At 29.4% G+C, this 22,498-nt stretch overlaps 1 protein-coding gene across 1 annotated transcript in view; it reads right to left on the bottom strand.

Moving 5' to 3' along the window:
- The window catches only part of LOC135955460 (microsomal triacylglycerol transfer protein-like), an 87,339-nt gene extending 65,139 nt beyond the window's left edge, over window positions 1-22,200 (bottom strand). The window contains exon 1 of the mRNA XM_065505811.1: window positions 22,095-22,200. Within this exon, the coding sequence (XP_065361883.1) occupies window positions 22,095-22,200 (106 nt within the window). The remainder of the gene's footprint in view (window positions 1-22,094) is intronic.
- Between the last annotated feature and the right edge of the window lie 298 nt (window positions 22,201-22,498).

The raw sequence follows: 22,498 nt of genomic DNA, 5'->3' as shown, positions 1-22,498 counted from the left end.
GTTCTGCATCGATAGAAACAAATTGCTAGTCGGACGGGACAAGGTCTGGAATATAACATGTATTGCAATATGTGCCCTAGCGCTGTCATGATGCAATGTTATGGTTTCAGAGCATTGCATTAGCGCCATGAATATGTTGCTTTGGTGTCGTTTTGTCTGATTTGCCGGGTTTAACTTACTTACTTGTAATGATTGCCTGAGTAGGATTTGATACTTACATGTTAAAACAGAATTTTTGAACTTACGAGCATCGAAAATTGACAGAGGTCACACTACGGGCCTCCCTAATTTACGGTTATATACTGACAAGGATAGATACAAAAGGAGAAATAAAATGTAAAACTTGAAAATGTACGAAAGTGTTACTTTCGTTCTTTATTTTATATATTGTCATTGATTAACAACAAACTATAAATATTCCTAAAAATTCATCCTTGGAAATGCATTAGCAAAATAATAAGTTTATTTCAACACAAATTTATATATATTTCATCAGTAATTGACGCACCAGAGCGGTTATTTGTGGCATAAATATTAATAAATCTTGTTAAAAAGAACATTCTTCTCCAAAGTTACTTATACTAAAGTAAAATTAGATTAATATATTTGGTTTTATATTAGTAATACAAAATTATATGAGAAGGCGACATTTATAAATGTAAGGTTTTAATAATCTGGTCGAGAGAATGCAGTAATCTCGATGCTTTAGCAAAAAGTAATGTAAAATATATGCAATTTATATTGAAGAGATTATTGTATAATGAGCCTTATTGGTGTTTTTTCATAGCAATGAACGAAATAAAAAAATTTTAAACTTTTTAAAAGCACTTAATAAAAATGGAAAAAATCTCTTTTAGATGCAGTTGAATAAAAGGCTTACTCTTACTAAGTTTTTAAATTCCTCAGTGGTTTATAAAACAAATTTAGTTTGGACATTTTTATGAAAATTTTCGTTCCAATTTTTCAAGCATTGCTGGCCGTATATCACGAATACTACTAACAATGTTGGGCCTCCAAGGCTTCAATTGTTGCTGGTTTATCAGCATAAACCAGTGATTTCACGTGGCTCTACAGGAAATAATCGATAGGTTGAAAATCGCACGACCTTGGAGGCCAGCCAATTGACAGATCCATTTGTCGAAATCAAGTTATCACCAAATTTTGATTTCAATAAATCGATGCTTGTGGTCGCCGTAACTGTTGAAACCTCATCTTGCCAGGATCAAAGTCATCCATATTTTCAAACAAAAAATCATTGATCATGGTGAGTTGATCGGGAGTGCCGTGATAGACCAGTCGATAGTGTGCTGAACTATTAATCTGAGGGTTTCGGGTTCGATTCCCGCCAGAGACTCTGGGTATATCTGCAGATAAGCAAAAAGCTTTGCAGTTTATGTTTGTTTTAAAAAAAATGTAACGCAATACCCGGCTTAATTTTGGAAGAGATTATGCCACTAATGTGTCAAGCGCACCATGCGGTGCATTTGCTGGATGTAATGGAGAGTGTAGGGTATGTTGTGGATTGGTATCCCTCCATATGCGGCATTTTTATTAACAAATACGATAAGCCAGAAATGGGCCTCTTCACTGAACATAATTGTGAGATATATAGTTGGGATAGTTTCCAACTTCTATAGAGCCCATTCGGCAAAAGGACGATGCATGGGATAGTCTCGTGCCAGCTAGATCTTATACAAATGTAGGCCAAGATCTTTGGGCAAAATTTTATGGACAGCATCTTTTTGCACATTTTCGTTTTCAGTGTCCTTCGACATGTTGGTGTTATTGAATCATTTGGAGAGTACCTGATGTGAAATATATCCACAGATCGACGGATCATTTGCTCAATGTGAAGATAAATTGTATGAATCGATGACTGATTTTCAAAGTTAATTTGGATCATTTGGTAGCGCTGTTCAAAACTCAGTTTATTCACAATGATTTGCCAGTGTTTACTGATCATAAATACCAAAAGTGAGCGCAGTGTGATAGTTCGTTTGACAGTAAACTCTTTCATAAGATCTATCGAGATTAAAAAACACCCGTTAGATATATGTACGTCGGATATACTTTCAATAAACTACAAGCTCTATGAAACTCATTTGTTAAACCAGAATATGTATTGATAAAGTGCAAAATTAACCGGTCAACCGATTTTTTTCCAATCTACATTACCAAAATTGTCTGATCTACAAAGAATACAAGTGTTAAACAACATATATTTAGATATTTCCTCCTAGGCCCTATCGTGATTTCAACAGACAGACTAATAAAGCTTAATAGTCTTGGAATATTATAGGTAAAACTACCCCAATTTATTCCTCATATTTATGGAGAGTGAGTATATTGGGTAGAAAAATGTAACAAATACCATTTAACTAAAACAAAGTTCAACAAATGTCATCAATTTAGCAAACAAATTGTTTAACAGCAAATTGCTTGGAAAAATGAACAAATTTCCACTTAAACTTTGCTTGCCATTTTAATTATTTACTAGCTATTCACTTCAATTAATTTTTTGTTATTCATTTTGCCTCAAATTACAAAACTAAATGGTTTTATTTTTTTGCAACACTAATGGCTGGAAAAAGTTTGATAAATAAACTTTTGCAGCTGCAGAAATAATTTGTTGCAATCAAATATAATAAAATTGGCTGGTGTTGTTTTTTTTGCAATATTTGTGAACGGCAGGTAAACAACAGAATTCAGATGATACAACCAGATATGCTGTTATATAACGACTGAAGAAAAATATAAAGCGTTATTGTAGTTTAGCAAAATTTAATATGCAGTTATAAATAGAGTTAGTTTACACAGTTAGGAATACTATCTTCGTAGTGTAACAATGTTAGAAATTCTTATGGGAATATACATCAACTTTGTGGAGGTTGTTTTTTCCTGATAGTTACGAATATATGACCATCAATATACCTTTGGTTTGGGCCATATCGTGTATTCAACAGACAGACGGACTGAAATGGCTAGATCGCAGTAGAATATTATGGGGACCCTTATATATACTAATATGGTCGATGTCGTCGTATTTCGTCCCTTAGACGATAACATTTTCCAAACAGTACAAACGTATACCCTCCCAACTGTAAGATGACGAAATAGATATAAAATTATATTCGACTAGCTGAACCCGAACAGCGTTGCTAGCCCTTGGAAAAACGTCTGTTCTGTATTGCATCTCGATTTTAATATACAGTGTCAGACAACACTAAAGCACGAACTCCCCCGACCTGACTTCGCAACCGATATACTTATTATCTATAGCCAGATGAAGGCGGATGAGGTGGTTATGCCTTATGAATTCATCAAAAGCCAGAGGATATACAATGCTTTTTGTTGTTTTATTTGGAGTAAAAATATATATAGCCATATACAATTGACCGTGTGACATGACATGAATACTAAGCCAGTAATAGTCAACGATTGTCCTTGTGCATTGTTAATGGTTATAACAAAGGAAAGACGAAACGGGAACTGGAGGCGCTTAAATTTAAATGGTAAGTCGTTGGAAAGCATGGGTATGCACGGAATCAGTAATCTTTGCCTTTAAATCAGCCACCGATGATTGTTACCTCAATTAAATTTGGTGATCCTTTTTTGGTGGTCAAATTCAACCTTCAATGCTAATAAATGTGCTGGCATTCCGGCTGTTTCCAATAAATTCAGTAAAAAATTCTGTTGGATAATTGATGGCCTCTTCTTCGTTTGTTACTGTATCAATCGATTTGTATTTCATTGTTTCAATTGAATACTCACATTAAGCTCGTTGACATCATTATTTTTTTGCTGCCAAAGCCAATCCGAATTTTTATAGTAGGTTGGTAATACCTTGTCGACAACGGCTTGAATATTCATTTGCATTTGGCAGAAGTTCGGCGGTTACGAAATCTCATCTGTGGCGGGATCAATTGGAATTTTTCCATTTCCGATGTTTTGAGAATATTTTGGCAAAATGGTCTTGCAGCTAATGCACACGCACATTCATCGATAGTGTGATTTCTTCGGCTCGGTTACAAAGTTATGAAGATCTGAAGTATGCGTTCAACTCATCTGATCGAGAAATAACGGGCAAAGTTTGGCTGAAGTCACCAGCAATAAAACTCAGAGAGCCTCCCATAGGTTGGTTGTTTCCCCAAAAATGATGCAGGGTCCGGTCGAGCGCAAGTGATAATTTAGCACGTTTTAAGGACTGTGGACAAGCCGGAGGTTTTAATGATTTTGCATTTGGTATGTACCGGACATGTGCTGTAATGTATTCCTTTCTTCGCATACACCAAATCATTCGCTTCAATTAAATTTGTTTTGATGTCATAAGCGGTATGTATAAAAATTTGTTTTTGTCACTCCCCTCTGCCCACAGACAGAAAATCAAAAATCTGAAAATTTCATCAAAATCGGTCCAGCCCTTTTTGAGTCCATACACACATCCATTTTTATATTTACAGATAACCAAACTAACCTCAAAAAGCAGTGATTTGCCAAATCAGCTGTCACAGAAAATAGTTCTGCCAATTCAAAAACTCACCCTATACTAAGTACCTTCTGTTTAGAAAACAACAAACTAAATATTTAGTTTTTCAATTATCTTATTTAAACAAGAAAATTTCTTATTTATCTTACCTAACCTGCATTAAAAATTATGATAAATAGAATTTGAAAAATATTTCATAGTTCACAGTGAACAAATATGCATAAACATTCATGGAAAATTTTGCCCATTTAATCTAATATATTTTAGCAAAATATTGTCTTATTATTATTGAATAATTAATATACAAACCAATAAACAATTCCATGAAATTAAATTTTATTATTTTATTTGTCTTCCATATAATTGTATTTTTGTAAAATACAAACACTTTGGAAAATTAATTTAAATGAAACCCAACTACTGCTTATAAAGTAAATAGTAACAAATGGTTACAAACGTTTTAATAGAATAATAATTTCTGATGATATGGTAAACAAATGAACTCATATTATTTCTGTATTGTAAAAATATTTATGCTGAATATTAATAATTTTGTAAATAAATAACACTACATAGATGAGGTTTTATTTAATTTCAATACAATTAGGTATTTCTGGTATTGAAGATAAATGTTAAAATGAAACTTTGTGGTTTTGTTTAATATTTAAATGAAATGAACGTATCAGTAATTTAATTTATTAGTGCAAATGATATCAATCACACGCAGTGGAAATTTATTTGTTCTGTTTGGCCGTTTCAACAGCAGCCACACATCTCATAAAAGTTTACTTAATAAGAATGTACATTAAAAGGAATTTTTTTTTTTTGAAACCTCTTTTATATGACCCAATATGTAAACAGAGTCAAAAGCCTAAAATACCATTTCTGTGATTTTTGAAAAGTGTTTTTGGAAATTGTGGGATTGTAAAAAACAGTTCAATAATTTTTTTGTCGATCGGTCCATAATTAGTTATAGCCCCGAAAATCATTCATGAAAATATATTATTGAAATTTTAAAAGAAAAATGATTTGGCTCATTGAATTATTGCATAATTGCACATTACTTTACATGTTAAATAGTTCTTTTTTTTGTTTCACAAGGTTTCTCTTTACTATTCCGTAAACTATGATCCTTTGACAAATTATTTTTTAATTTAAAAATTGTAAGTGAAGAAAAATAATATTTATTTTTCATTTTATCGAAGTAACACTCATACATATAAATTCTAAAGAATCGTTTAAAAATAACTTTGAGTTGAATTTCCTGTTTACTATGAATTCTCCCATTCGTATTGCTAGACAAAGGACATTTTTAATTATACGTTGTAACAAAATACTTTCTTCAACAATCTCTGACTGAGCAAATGGATAATTAAAGGAAAACAGTAAAATGTTACAAAGAAAACTGAACAATGAAATAAATTTTTACCTAGGTCAAGGAAATTTAGTAACTGTATGCCAAGTAATTGCAACAACGATTTTAATTGCTTAAGAGTAACTGAATATATGTAATTTATGTACAATTGGTTACACATTAAAAGAATTAATTTTCAATAACTTAACACTAGCTCTGGCACCAATTATATTCTACGAATTCTGGCACTTCATATTTGCATTTGTAAATACGTTTAATTTGCTATATTTTCATTAAGGTGGCTTCATTTTTATGGAGGAGTTTGTTGGCGTATCGTTTAAGTTAAAACTTATTTTAACTTTTTAAATTTTTGTCAAAATCAACTGTTTTTAAATATTGACATTGAATAAGTATGTATGTATATTTTGAAGACACAAAAAGCGAAACTGTTTATCCGGTTTTTTTTTAAAAAAACAATAATCAAAACCGGTTTTTCAAAAACTTAAATTATCGGTTAAACCGGAAACTGGTTTTTCAAATTTTACGGTGTTTTTTACACTCTAATTGTGAACTATTCAGGTCTTAAGCATGTATAACAAAAAATGCTACTTTTTGTCACTACATTAAATAACAGCTTAAGTGAAAAATAAATTTACAAATGTTTCAGTTAGAAAACAACTTAAAAAAATAAAGAAGAAACAGATTCAAAGTGAAAGAAAAACAACAAGTAAAAATACTATATTTGGCTGTGCCGAATGTTATATATCCTTCACTAAAGCATTCTTGAAGATATTTATTAAAAGCTATTTGAAATAAAAACAAGTAAGAGAGCTATATTCGGCTGTGATGAATCTTATATACCCTTCACCATAATATATTTAAAAATATTTTTGTTTTAAATATTTTTATCTAAACAAAATAAATTTTTTTAAAAAATTTTTTAAATTGTTTTTATTTTTTTTAAAAAAAGTTTTTTCCAATTTTTTTTTCTTAATTTTTTAAAAAAAAATTTTGGAAAAATAATTTATGAAAAAAAATCGGGTTAAAAAATATTTTTCCCGATTTCGAACCATTCTAGGTCCAACTTACTGAAACCTATATAGTGTTTGTCGGTTAACCTAAAATAGGCCTTTTTTAAAAAACCGGTTTTTCGGTTAACCGACATCGAAATGACCGGTTAAACCGGTTAACCGACATCGAAATGACCGGTTAAAACCGCTTAACCGTCATATATGTGTAGAAAACATGAAATGTTCAATAAGGTATATACAGCTGTAAAATTTGTAGTTTTTAGTAGTCAGGAATGGTTAATATTAAATAACTATAAATATTAGGGTATTCAATTAATCGGGTTTCTGGTTTAATCGGTTAATCGAGCAAATAATTAATCGAGGTTTAGATTTATTCGGTTAATAATCGGTTAATTTAAAATTATTCGATTAACCAAATAATTTATATTTTCATTTTAAATTGAAAATAGAACAACGAATTTTGTGTACAAAAACATAAAAAACAGCAAATGAGTTATTTGAGATCATTTTTGTAAATATATTTGCTGCAACAACGTCATAACTCAAAATCCGTGTTTTATGAACAGAGTAATACAAAATATGCGCTGTTCTATAATCTTTCAAATAGTTTCATCAGTTTTCAAAAAAGTCAATTATTTTTTGTTTGAGAGTGTTTTTTTGTTGTAAACATCAAAATAAAAATTCATATTATCTCGTATATTTGATAAGTAAAAATTTGGGTTAAATACAGATTAGAAAGATATTAACATCTACTATTTATATTTCTGAAATCGCATGATTTGTTGAAAATTTATTTAAGAAATAGTAAAATGTCATAAACTATTCAAAGACGTTTATCTCGAAACGACTTTTTTGAATTATGACGTTGTTGCAGCAAATGAGTGATGTGTGAGTTTTTTAGGGTTTTAGTGAGATCTTCTGAAAAAATCTTTTATAAAAAGAATATAATTTAAATAATTTTTTTCTTTAGATTTAATAAAACTTTTCTTGGAAAAAAACTCTCTCGCTGATTGTATATGTTGGAGAAATCAAAAGCATGATAAAGAATATTCCTTTTTGGATTGTTTTAGATTTTGATTAATTTAATAGATTCGTTTAGTTATGACAAAAGACTCATTTCAAAAAAAAAGTTTTGTCTATACATACTAACAAAGTTTTAAATACATGTAAATTAAATATGTCAATTGTTATACATACTCACTAATCATGTTTACTGGATGTTCAAAAATATCTAATTTTAATTTGAAATTTGTATTTGAATTGAAACGGAAAAATAAATACAAACAAATTGTTTAAAGTGCAAAAAAAAGGAATTTCGGTTAATCGGTTAATCGACACAAATTAATCGGTTTATTTGTTATTTGAAAATCGGCAATTTCAAATTATTCGAACAGTTAACCGTCCAAAATTAATCGGTTAACCGATTAACTGTTAATCGATTGAATACCCTAATAAATATACAAAAGAGCTGAGTCCATTTTATTTTGTATAAATTTCAAAATTATTATCTCAGTCAAATGGGATTGAGTATAAATATGTTTCTAAATACATATCGATGGCTTAATATAAAAAAGGCGTAACTCGATTTTTTGTTACTTTACAGGAGAAGGAAACAAATTAATAAAATCCATTAAATTTTAGACACAAAAAAAGTTTAAATGCAATTTTTAATAAGAAGAGACATCACATGTTATTTCTTATTTAATTTTTTTTTTTTATTTTATGAAGTTATTTAATATAATTCTTTTTTCATTGAAATTTTTGAAACTAAAAAATTAGTTACGCCTTTTTTATATTAAGCCATCGATATATATAATATACTTGTTTTAATTATTGGTTTATGCATTAAATTTCAACCAAAAACTGTAAATCAATTTTTTAATTAAATATTTGATAATTTTGAAATTTATTATCACCTCGACTTTCTAATATGAAACAGAAAATGTTACAAGTCCCAAAAAAAGAACTTATAAGATGCAAACGCACTTCTTCTTAGCTGTAATTATTTGTCATTATAAATCATACCAAATAATTAATAAAACTCCATTATCAGATTTTAAAAATATTTCAAATCACGGATTTTAGAACGTTTTTTGTCTCTCCTGTAATATTTCTGAAAAGCCAACGAAATGATTAATAAATTTAAATTGTATGAACAAAACACACTATAGAATTCAAATTTATTGAAAGAAGGTATGTACATCGAATTCAATTTAACGTTTGGTAAAGTCATCACTAAGTTTTTAATGTATCATTAGTAAGATATAGCCTAAACTTATAGAATTATGCGGAATTTAATTTTAATTTTTATTAGTTTCATTATGTGCAAATAAGGTTTTTAGTAAATTCATCGTCCTCTACTATTTAGAATCATAGTAATTCTTAAAAATATTAATCTAAAGAGGTTTGTATTGTAAATCAGCAGTTTAAGTTTCAAATAAGACCAATAATGTGTGCACAATGCATATTAAAAATGCGCAAAAACATGAGATTTATTAATTTTAGTTCCACATTTTAAAAACCGGTTAACCGAGAGATAAAAACCGGATAAACCGGTTAACTGAAAATCAACATTTTAAATTAACCGGTTCGAAAAAAACCGAGATTTTGAAGAAAAGCCGGTTAACCGGTTTATAAACACTAAACCTATAACGATCCAGTATATATATTAGGGTGGCCCTTAATAAACGAAAGTTGGATTTTGGCCAGTCTCACCCCCTAGTTTGGTGAACATTGGTAAAAAAATCATCCTGAAACAATTTTAGGTAAATCGGTTGGAAGGGGAAAAATGCATATTTTTCAGTTTTTGTAAAAATTTTGCCATTAAAAAATTACTTTTGCAATTTAATTTAAAAGAATAGAAATGTGTACGTAATTGTCGTTCTAATGAGACATAAAAAACCGAAATTGGTCAAAAAATTTTAAAGTTATTAAAAATTCGCCAGGCCATTAACGTGTCTCAGGCAACTAGAACCAGAAATGTAGGAACAAAATTAACATATTTTGATAAATATTAAAATAAAAGCTAATTTTTACTTAAAATATGTAAATATTTATTTGTATATGAGTTCTTATCTTCGTAGGATACCGTTAACCTAGTCGCAGATCTGGCCAAAAAAATAAAAATTTTTAAACGGCAGTTTCAAAACTCCATTTTCAAATTTTTAAAAATTTTGTTAAACAAATTTCAGTATTTTTTGATTATCTCATTGGGATTTATTGAGAACATAATAGGGAATAAAAATATGAAAAAATTATGAAAATATATCTTATTGTTTTTCAGTACCTGCGATTTAAATTTTGTAATTTTCGAGAAAAACCAATTATATGGCCATTTTTTGGCGAATGTGCTCTATTTCATTACTGTTATGAATTTTAAGTAAAACCTATTCAGAATATTATAACCCAAATAATTCTAAATAGACTCTGAAAGTTTTATTAAAATTGGAAAACATTCAACCTTAAGTCGTGAAGGTCAAAGGTCAAATTTTTCAATATTTGGAATTTCTAATTTTAAGATAGCGGAATGTTATTTATTTTTGGGTCGATTTTGATGAAACTTAAGAGAAATATAACATGAAGTCTAGTATTTATAATAATAGAACAAAAATGGAAATTAACTCTTAAATGGCACTTGGGGTTTAAATGACCCCAAACTTTTAAAATCATAAAAAACCTTGGCAATTTCAATAGTGGGGTCATTTTAACCACAAGTGCCATTTAAGAGTTAATTTCCATTTTTGTTCTATTATTATAAATACTAGACTTCATGTTATATTTCTCTTCAGTTTCATCAAAATCGAATGACTTTATTGGTTCAGAATGTCAAAAACACGGTATACAATATTACAAGTAAATAAGAGTACAGGAATAAAACTTGCAAAACAAGAGTAAGTGTGCTAACAGCTGGTAACTGCTTACTTGCCAAGAATTATATTGAGCACAACCACAAGAATGAAAAAGAATTGTATTATTATATTATGTGGCGATACCTCTGCAATGAGCTTGATAAGAGCTTATTTCCGTAATATTTGTGAAACTTAAGTTGTATCTTAGTAAGTTAAAAAATATTGTTCTATTTTTCTCCAAATTTCTAGTGGTGTTTGAAAATACTTTCCAAGAAAGCAATTCAATTTATTTCCTCATATTTAAATAAATAAAAATATAAATTAAAAAGATTTTAATATTAAAAAAGGTCAATTTTTTCATAGGAAATATGTATATTTAGTCTGCTTTAACTTTTTTTCTAAGAGCTATAAGGCTTAGTTTAAAACCAGTTTATTTGAAATGTTGTTTTAAAAATTACTGTTACATTACACTAATTCAAAATATATTTACAATTCAATATTTTAACAAATCTCATTAAAGCCAAATATATATTTCGTATTCAAATACAGTTTTTATTTCATCCAAAATTCTAAAAAGGGATTTCAACACAAAATGAGAAAGCTACAAACATTGTTTTTATTCCGTGCAAACATCTCAAAATATGCAGTTTATTCGATAAGAAGTTAATGACAGATGCTATTTTAAATGTCTCCCAAAATTGCAACAGTCCATGTTGTTGGATTACAGTTCAGCAAACTATACAAGTATTAACAAAAATTATTATTGTATTTTGTTAAAAGTAAATACAAACATTTGGGGGATTCAAACGGTCTGCTATTAAATTATATTGTCATAACGTCCTAATATATTATGTAGTTTAAACAAACTGTTGTTATACTTCAAACAAAAAAAGTGTAATTTTATGATTAAACAATAAAAATAGTTCAAAAAGTCTTGTAAGTTTAAAACCTTTTTGTTTGAAAAACAACAAAAATTTTTTTAAACTATCGGATATTATGACAATATGACCCAATAGCAGACCGTTTGAAACCCCCAATTGATTTTGATCACATTCATTGTGTTTGGGGACCTATTTCATTTTAAAAATTGGGGTTCTATTTCATATGAAATAAGACCCCAATAATGGGGTGTTATTTCATTTCTGTTTGGAACATTATTTTATTTCGTTGGGGTCTTATTTCATTTTTAAAATTGGGATTTTATTGCATATGAATTAAGGCCCCAAATTTTGGGTGGTTATTTCATTTTATTTTTGGGGTGTTATTTCGTGGGTGGTTATATCATGCCGCCGATATATCAATCATGTATGTAAGTTATTTGTGTGCTTTGTATGTCGCAAATGAAAAATTTGGAAATTACAAACGGAATGACAAACTTATATATATAATCTTGCTTCTCATGGTGGATTGTATAAAAACAGAAACATTTGAATCCCTCCAGACATGCCACAATACAATTTAATTTGTCGATTTTCTTTTAGTGGATAAATGCAACCAACTAATGTAGACAAACTAGAAAAAAAACATGCTTAAACCATAGAATGGTTCGTTTTGTACAGTTGTTGTAGTCATATTTATGTGAGTAGCATTTTAAGTAGCTTCTGCTACTATGCCACTACCACAACTTGCCTGATGTTATTCTCGTTTTGTATCTTTGTGCTGAAAATTAATGTTTTTTCTCAAATATGTTGGTGTTTACAAGTCCTTAATTAAAAAATCTTTTAAACTATCCTCTTTAGAGCTGTGGTTAATTGACGCTGTTATCTAATGCTGCTAAAACTAGTGCCGTTGATCTTCTTTTTTGCAATTTTTGCTATTGGGGTTTTGTATAATGCTGCTGTAGGCATCTTATACAGATTTTAATCCAAACAAATTATAAGTTTCTGCTGACTTCATTAATTTAATTACACTAAAAGGTTTTTTAAAAAAAAAATCTACAAGACATTTAATAGGTTGCGTATTATTATTAATTCATTATTAAATATTGATCATACGCCACCAATTTAACAAATTATGGTTATGAAAATAAAAACATTTTAAAAGCGAACTTTTAGGTATTTGGATTTAAATAAAATTGTATTTTTTAAGTCCATTTGCTTCCTTTTGTGATAACTTATTTGTTGTATTTATTCATTCTAATTTATACTCAGTTATTTTTTATTCCTGTAAAAATTTTATAATAATCAAAATAATGAACAAAATGGTAAACTCAATTTTTGTTCATTAATATTAAATTCCATTGCTAAATATACAAAGCCAAAATAGATTTTTGAATTTTTGTTTATATTAAAATTTAGTACTGTAAAAATCATTTCCAAAAGTTCTGGCCAAAATAACAAGCAAGACAAACACAAATATTTTCGTAACTAAAATGATGCATTAAAAATTGATTGCAATTGCAAACCAAACAATTGAAATCTTCAAATAAAAATCAATTTGTAGACTTTGGCAAATAAATTTGAAATGTTTGAAAATATATAAACATATTTAAAGTCTGTGTCTTTGGTATATGATAGGGTAGCTTAAAGTTTATTCATAAATTGGTATTATAGTGCACAAAGAAAACATTTGTTTGATAAAGTTTCTGTAATAAGTAAAACTATTAGTGTACTTGCAACATTTTTTAATTTTTATTATGAAGACATAATTAAATTTTAATTTTATGGAATTGCTGATAACAATAACGTTTTATGTAAAACTTATTTGTGAGGGAATATGTGCGGATACTTATGTAAATTGATCAAAAATTACACCCTCAGAAAATACCTTAAACATACATAATTGTCTTGTAATAATTAATATTGTGATGAAGCTGGACATAAACAAGATCGGTTCATAATTGAGCCTGCCCCCATATAACCCCTAGTCTTAACAAAAGGCACTTTTTTGAAAATTTAAAAATTTTGGGAAATTGACTTTTTCTAGAAGATTTCAACCCAAATATTATATAAATACCAAAAAATCAATTTGTAAAAAAATTCGAAAAAGTACCTTTTGTTCTGCGGCTTCCTCACATATTGGTAGTGGGTATAAAAAATAAAATGATTTGGAATTAGTTCGTTTTATTTGGGAATAACTTCGGGGTACCTCTGGTAACTATGACTGGGTTAATATGTTGAGTTAATATGACTCTCTAGACTGAGGACATTTACATTTTTATACCCTCCACCACCATAAGTGGTGAATGAGGGTATATATAAGTTTGTCATTCCGTGTGTAACATTGAGAAATATTCATCTGAGACCCAACAAAGTATATATATTATTGATCCTTATGAAATTCTAAGTCGATTGATCAATGGCCGTCTGTCTGTGTAAAACACGCTGACGTCCAAAGAAGAAATATTCATCTGAGACCCAACAAAGTATATATATTATTGATCCTTATGAAATTCTAAGTCGATTGATCCATGTCCGTCTGTCTGTGTGTATGTCTGTCTGTATATGTAAAATACGCTGACGTCCAAAATAGGCAAACAAAATTGATAGACTTGAAAAAAAAATGTTTACTGTTCTCCTAAGCAGTTTGGTATTGAAAATCAGCAAAATCGGTTTAGTGGAACCAGAGTTATGAACAAAAATGTGAGACAACCTAAAAAAAAACTTGATAATTTTAACATAGTTTTTGTTATTTGTGCAAATATATTGCAGATAATACCATAAAATTCTACACACGCTATTTTTATGTTAAACGGACTAACTCTGGCGAAAATTATAAGAATCAGTCCATGATTTCTCCTAGCCCCCATACAAATTTCTTCCCGAAATATGGTTATATGGTCTGTAAAAGCCTACAAAATTGCAGTATCCACACAAAATTCAGGCAAAATAAGTTTCGTGCTTAAAAAAATTACAATACCAAATTTGTTGTGGATCGGCCCATATTTGACCGTAGCCCCCATATAAAGTTCATTTCCGAAAATCACTTAAATAAGCATAAATGTCTTATAAATATCGCTATTAAATTGAAATTCGTCATAAATAGTCCCCATATATACCAAAATCGCTGTACCTAATTCTATGAAGATCGGCCGATAATTGGTTATAGCTCCCATATAAGAACCACTTCCGAAAAACACATTAACCTACATAAATATCTAAAAAATATCAATATCAAAACAAAATTTTACACAAATCCATAATTTATATTTAGAAATCATATTATAGGATTTTATGAATAGCGGTCCATATTTGACCATAGCTCCCGTATAAGGCCCACTTCCGAAAATCAGTTAAGTACTCATAAATCTCTTATAAATATCTTTATCATGCTAAAATTCGACAAAAATAATACTCATATACATAAAAATCACTATACTAAATGGTATGCAGATTGGCCGATAATTGGTCATAGCTCCCCTACAAGGCCAATTTCCGAAAAAGATATTAACCTTAAAAAATATTTAACACATATCGATATCAAAATGAAATTACGCACAGATCAGTAATTTGTATCCAGTAATCATACTTCTGGATTTTGTGATTACCGGTCCATATTTAACCATAGCTCCCATATAAGGTTCACTCCCGAAAATCACTAAAATCCTCAAAAATGTCTTACAAATTTAGTTATCAGGTTGAAATTCCAAACAAATTTATCTATTGTATACAAAAATCGATGTACCAAGTTTTACGATGATAGGTCCATAATTGGCCATAGCCTCCATATAAGAACCACTTCCAGAAAACTCATTAACCTGAACAAATATCCAAAATAATCTTTACTGAACCAAAATTTTACTTGGATCAGTAATTTGTATCCAATAATCGTACTACAAGATTTTTTAAATATTGGTCCATAATTCAGCATAGCTCCCATATAAGGTCCACTCTTGTTAATAGCGTTGTTTATATGAAATTCTACAAAAATAGCCCTCAAATACTTAGGCCCATAATAAGTCATAGCTTCCATATATTGAACCAAAACAGTACACAGATCAAATCATTCTACTGAATTTTGTGAATATCGGTCCATAATTGGCAACAGCTCTCATATAAGAACATAAAAATCAAGTTAAAATATTTTATGACAATCGAATCATAATAGGTCATAGCTCCCATATAAATCCCATAACCCAATATTTTTAAATTTGTCTAAATATATTTGTATACCCTTTTTTATACTCTGTTTCTTCACTTGAGGTTAACAGGAAAAAATGTTGATCCAAATGTATTAACTAATTATTAAGTATATAAATTGTTAAATTTCATACATTCTAATAGGAATTTAAATTATAAATTGCTGAATTAGATACAATTTTTTTTACATTTGAAATAAAATATCTTCTGCGTAAACTAGACGAGAAAAAACAAACAAAAGGTCTGGACTTGGACTGATTCCAATGATATTAAACTGCATCGGGAGAACTCGTCCGTTGATAGAAATGATCCATCCATTTTATTTGCTTCTAAAGCCAATAAATAGAAAACATTTTCAAAAGAGCTCGCACCACACCCGGTAGGAAAGCTGTCGCGTTAGCTCAAAACTCGGACTATATTGTAAGAAAAGTTAAAGCCAATGTAGGTTTAAAAACATACAAGTCTGAAAAAGTTCCTGAAAGACACTGTGCTAAAAATTTAGAGGTCAAAGACAGCACGGAAATTGAAGTCAAATTTTATAACAAAATACATATATTGATTATAACAAAATATATGTTCCGGAAAAATGTTGATCCAAACGTATTAACTAATTATTAAGTATATAAATTGTTAAATTTCATATGTTCTAATAGGAATTCCAATAGTAAATTTGCTAAATTAGATACAATTTTTTGTACATTTGAAATAAAATATCTTCTGCGTAAACTAGTCTTTCTAACAATTGTTATATTATTTCAGTTGTTATACCATCATATTTAGGTGGAGGGTATTTAAGATTCGGCACGGCCGAATATAGTACTCTTACTTGTTTTTATATAAATACTTATGTGTGTTGGACTTATTTCTTTACTGATCCATATTCCAAATTGTTCTTGTTATTCTTTTACCCAAAGTATTTTCTTCATACTTTTGTTTCTTTTCATAAATATTCAGCTAGAACAATAATAAATATTTTTTATATCACAAGATAACACACTCGTTCAAAAATACTGTATTAACTCAAAATGTTTAAAAATTCAATTTTTGCAAGAAATCAACTAACAACATCAATATCTATCTACTGTACAAAATTACTGATTACTCTTTCACCTCGAAAACCACATTTGAGACAATTTTCGTGATAATTAGTGACTACCTTGTATCAAAAAAAAGGTATTATTTTGAGTTAATACAAAAATTTAAATAGAAATACATCGAATATTTTCATAAAAAAAATTATTATTTTGAATTGAGTCTTTATTCAAGTTAAAAATAATCAAATTGTTTTATTTAAATTTGGTAGTATTTTGAGTTGATACTGTTTTGTTGATAAAATAATACAAAAAAATATCGAGAAGATTCAGAAAAATGGTATTAACTCAAAAAATAGATGAATTCTGCAATAATTGCAAAAATTTTAAAGAAAAACAATGTAAAACAAGTAAGAAAGTATGGTCCGTCAAGCCCGACCATATAATACCCTACACTAAGTAAAAGAGCAAAAACTTTTTTCTTTTAAAATTTCAATAATTTATATTTTTGAGTGATTTTCGAAGGTGGTCCCAACATGGGAGCTATGACCAATTATGGACCGATCACCATGTAATTATGTCGTGTGATTTATGTCTATATTAAAGTTAGCTATGTTGAATTTTGTGTGTATACCAACATTTTTAAGCGATTTATGCACGTAAAGGTGATTTTCGGAAGTGGGCCTTATATGGGAGCTATGACCAATTATGGACCGATCACCATGAAATTAGTACGTGTGATTTATGTCCATATTCAAGTTAAATATGTTGAATTTTGTGTGTATACTAACATTTTTGAGAGATTTATGCACGTTAAAGTGATTTTCGGAAGCGGGTCTATATGGGAGCTATAACTAATTATGGACCGATCGTAACAAAATTTGGTGACATGAATTTTGTATATATAGAACTTATTTGGAGCGCAACTTGTGGAGATACATTTATAAATTAAACATTTATGACCGATGAAGTCCAATTTCGAGAGGACATTTGTATGGGGGCTAGGTGAAATAATGGACCGATTTCAGCCAGTTTCAATAGGCTTGGTCCTTGGGAAAAAATAACATGTACCAAATTTTATCGAAATATCTTCAAAATTGCGACCTGTACTCTGCGCACAAGGTTTACATGGACAGCCAGCCAGCCGACCAGACGGACTGACGGACATAATTTAATCGACTCAGAAAGTGATTCTAAGTCGATCTGTATACTTTAAGGTGGGTGTTAGACTATTATTTTTGGGTGTTACAAACATCTGCACAAACGCATAATACCCTCCCCACTATGGTGGTGTAGGGTATAAATATTTTCAAATGGAATTTGCTTACTATGATGTATTGGGATTTTCAAATTCTCTTAAAATGTAATCACAAACAGTTTTTGCCCTCTACTGAAAATTTTAAAATTGTCAGTTAATACAGTATTGTTGAACGAGTTGGGAAAAACAATAAAAATCTGCTTTGCATATTCCTTTAATCCCTAAGCGTTTTTATGTGCAAATAGTAAGGAAACCAGTGCATTTGTCTTTAAGCTAAACTTCTAATAGTTGCAGTGATAAATTAATTATTTATGTTTTAAAAGACCTGCATATGAAAGGTTTTAAAATGCTTTTAGAAATAGTAAAATATATGTGTTATATATAATTTAATTCGCAGTTAAATTAAACTGAAATATAATATATAACATAATGTTTGAGACATAGAATAAAGGCACAGAATGGAAAATTACGGTCTTTATACACATACGGGTGATACAATAACAAAATACATGTAATACATTCTCATGAATTAGGTTTTTGACAACAGACTTAGGTTTTTGGCTCTCAGTTACCTAACTATTTGTCATCTATGGTTTGAGACTTGTTCTAGTACAAATAATATTTAGATATTTAAGAACCATTTAACTGGAATTCAAGTTGTAAGCACGTGTAATTCAAGCCTTTAATTATAGCCAAGCAATTGAATTACAGTTGTTATAAGTACACTTTATTTCAATAGCATTCTCCAGTGAAAAGGAAACATATCACAAAATGCTCCGTTATGTAGTCTTTCATATAATTTTATCAGTTTTAGAAAAAGTCAATTAATTTTTGTATGAGAGTATTTTTTTGTTGTAAACTTCAAAATTAAAATTCATGTTTTCTCATATATTTGACAAGTAAAAATTTTGGTTAAATATAGACTAGGAAGATATTAATATCTACTATTTAACCCTTCTGCACTCCTTGGGTCAATTTTACCCAATTTTGGTTTTCAAACGCAAAATTTTTCCCTTTAACTATAAGATATGAAAATGAAACTTTAATTTATCCATTACAGGAACGAAAACTATGCTTTTAAAATAAAATAATTAAATTTAAATTTTTCCTCCCCCCTCTACATTTCAAAACACGATTTACAAACATTTAATATCCTTTGGGTCAATATGACCTAACAAGCGATATTGCAAGTTTAATTCCACTTTACCATTTCTTTTCCTATTAATTATAATTTAGTTTAGTTCATCTTCAGAATCATCGATCAATAATTTCTTCAGTCAAATAATCAATAAAATCGCTTAAATTGACTACGGGAGACTTGATATTTTTCCTATCGGAAAAATGGTGTCGTTCCATTCACCGTTTTGGCTCTAGATATTTCCAAGGTGTTCAATAGAGTGTGGTAGGGTGCTTTTTTATCAAAAGTTATTGGTTTTAGTGTCGGTATTAATTTCTCTCGATTAATATCGAGCATTTTCAATGATCGCACTGCACGAGTTGTTATAGTTGGGATCACATCAAACGAGTTCAAGATAAATTCATGGGTACCGCAACGCTCCATTCTTTCTGCTACTCTATTTCTTATTTTTCTAAATGACCTTCTACGTTAAACTTCCAACCCTATCTATTGCTTTGCAGATGACAGCAACATTTGCCATTCATATTCATTTCCCATTCATATTCAGTTACAGACCAAGTCTTTCAAGAATGTGATGTCCGCTGGTCTCAACACTTTTTTCAAGTATCCAAAGAAGCATTCAAGTGTCTCGGATTTCGGAAAGAGTGTAGGAATTACTTCAATCCATCTGATCTCCTCAATATTTATACCACCTATATCCGACCGAAAATGGAGTACAACTCCCATGGGCCGGTGCTTCAAAGTCTAATTTGGAGCTTCTCGACTGCGTATAGGAGAGGGCGAAGGTGATTATTGGTGACAGTTGGGTATCCATCTCTATTGATTCGTTAGAGCACCGTCGCAGTGTGGGCTCATTGTTCATTGTGATGAAGACGAAGAGCGATGCAGAAGACGAATCATATTCATCATAAAATAATAGCGTTGAAAACGTGGTGGTCGAAGAAGCAGTAGATATAGATCACAGCAATTCAGTTACATATTTATCTAAGGACAAAAGTGTAGTTTGGAAAGAACAGCTGAATTTCAAATTTAATTTAATTTTATATTTATTTTTTTAATAATTGCTCAGGAAGGGCTAATTTTTTTAGTTTTCATTATTTTTTATTATACTAAATAAAAAAAAACTACAAACAAAATATATTTCCTATATTAAATATGAAATTTTGTTTACATTTTAATGTTGGGTCATATTGACCCAAAGGATCATAGGAAGGGCACATATCCAAGGGATGCAGAAGGATTAAATCAGGTTTTATTTCTGAATTCGCATGATTTGATGAACATTTATTATTATTATATATTTTTTCCTTTATTCAAATTTTTCAAGTTTACAATTTACAAATTATGAGATTTTACATAAGTATTTCAACAATTAATAACAAATTAGCTTAACCTTATATAATCTATAAAATATATCACAGTTTAAGGATGAAAAATTAGGTATGAAAAACCTTTGATAAAGAATATAAAGATATTTTATAACTCGTTAACAAATTATAGAAATTTAAATAATTAAACAACAACAAAAATACTTTTGTAAAAAAGTAGAAGGTGTTGCTTTTAGAGTAAATTTCTTATGATATCGTAATTAGACTGTCTGCATTTTTCGTGGAATGATAGCGTCAGATCCCTCATAATTGCGCTAATTGTTTTGTGACCAAACTTATCATGTAATCTTATCGCAGAGTACCTCCATTTCAGATTATGAATAATCTTGAGATTTTTATTTTGAATAATTTGCAATTTTTTTATGTGTGATTTTGCTGTTTTTGAAAACCAAGCTTGACACCCATATGTCATTATAGGCCTTATACACATTTTATACAAAAGTAGTTTATTTTTAAGATTCAGAACTGATTTTCTGTTTAATAATGGAAATAATGCTCTGCCACACTTAATTGCCTTTTCACTGACGTGTTGAACATGCTCATTAAACGTTAGTTTTTTATCAAAAATAACTCCCAAATATTTTATTGAATTCCGAATTTCAATAGTATTACCTTCGAATTGTAATGGGATACTGGGTATGCGTTTTGGTGATTTGTTAAATGGGAAAATAATAGCTTGAGTTTTTTCATGATTTATTTTTATTTTCCATTTTTTAAAAAACTTTTCAGCAGATTTTAACGAAACACTCATTCTTTTAATGATTGCGCTTGATAGTTTTCCACTACATATAAATGCGCTGTCGTCTGCATAAAAGGCAGCATCACTATCTTTTTTTATTACAATATCCGATGTATATATGGAATAGAGAGTTGGTGACAATACGGAGCCTTGTGGAAGACCGGCTGGAATATTTCTTACTGAAGAGTAGCTATTTTGTATACATACCACAAAAGATCGATTGGTTACAAAGCTTTTAATAATTTTCTGAAGATATATTGGAAAGCTCATACTGTTGAGTTTGAATATGAGGCCATCGTGCCAAATCGAGTCAAACGCTTTCTCAATATCAAGAAATACCACTCCTGTACTTCTTTTATTAGATTTATTATTTTCAATAAGTTGTATAACTCGTTTAATTTGATGAACCGTAGAATGCTGCTTTCTAAAACCAAATTGTTGATTGTTTATTATATTATTTCTCTCGGTAAAGCATAGTATACGAAGCAGTATAATTTTTTCGAAAAGTTTGTTTAATACGCTTAACATACTTATTGGTCTATAGCTATTAGGCAATTTTGGATTTTTACCTTTTTTGGGTATAGGTACAACTTTTGCTTTCTTAAATATATCAGGAAAATATCCGTTTTTGAGACAGAAATTAAACATTTTGGAGAGTACTTCAAAAAATGAAAGGGGCATATTTTTCAGGACAATACTTTGGATCATATCTAAGCCTGGAGATTTGTTGTTTTTGAAATTACTAGATATTTCTATTAATTCGGTAGCTTTCGTCAAAGCATCTTGTTCCAATAGTATTTCATTATTGTGGTATAGACTTTGAGTATGTCTTTGAACTTTCTTATCCATAGTTGTGTGATTATTTAGGGTAATTTTATGAGACTGTTCAAATACATCAGCAATAATGTTAGCTTTATCTTCATTGGTGTTATATTCATGTCCATTTAATTTGAGGGAAGGAATTTCAAAACGTTTACATTTAAATGTTTTCGTCAGTTTCCAAAACTTTTTGCTACCCGTTGGTAGTTTCTTAATAAATGTACACCAGTTTTCATTTCTATCTCTATTTATATGAAAATCTATCAAACTCCTTAGTTGCTTTAATATGCTAATTAATGTTTGCCTTCTACCATAATCAGAACACCGT

The sequence above is a fragment of the Calliphora vicina genome, chromosome 3 (assembly GCF_958450345.1).
Source record: "Calliphora vicina chromosome 3, idCalVici1.1, whole genome shotgun sequence".
Taxonomy (NCBI): Eukaryota; Metazoa; Arthropoda; class Insecta; order Diptera; family Calliphoridae; genus Calliphora; species Calliphora vicina.
The sequence above is the reverse complement of the archived record's forward strand: the minus strand, read 5'-3'. Positions and strand labels throughout refer to the sequence as shown.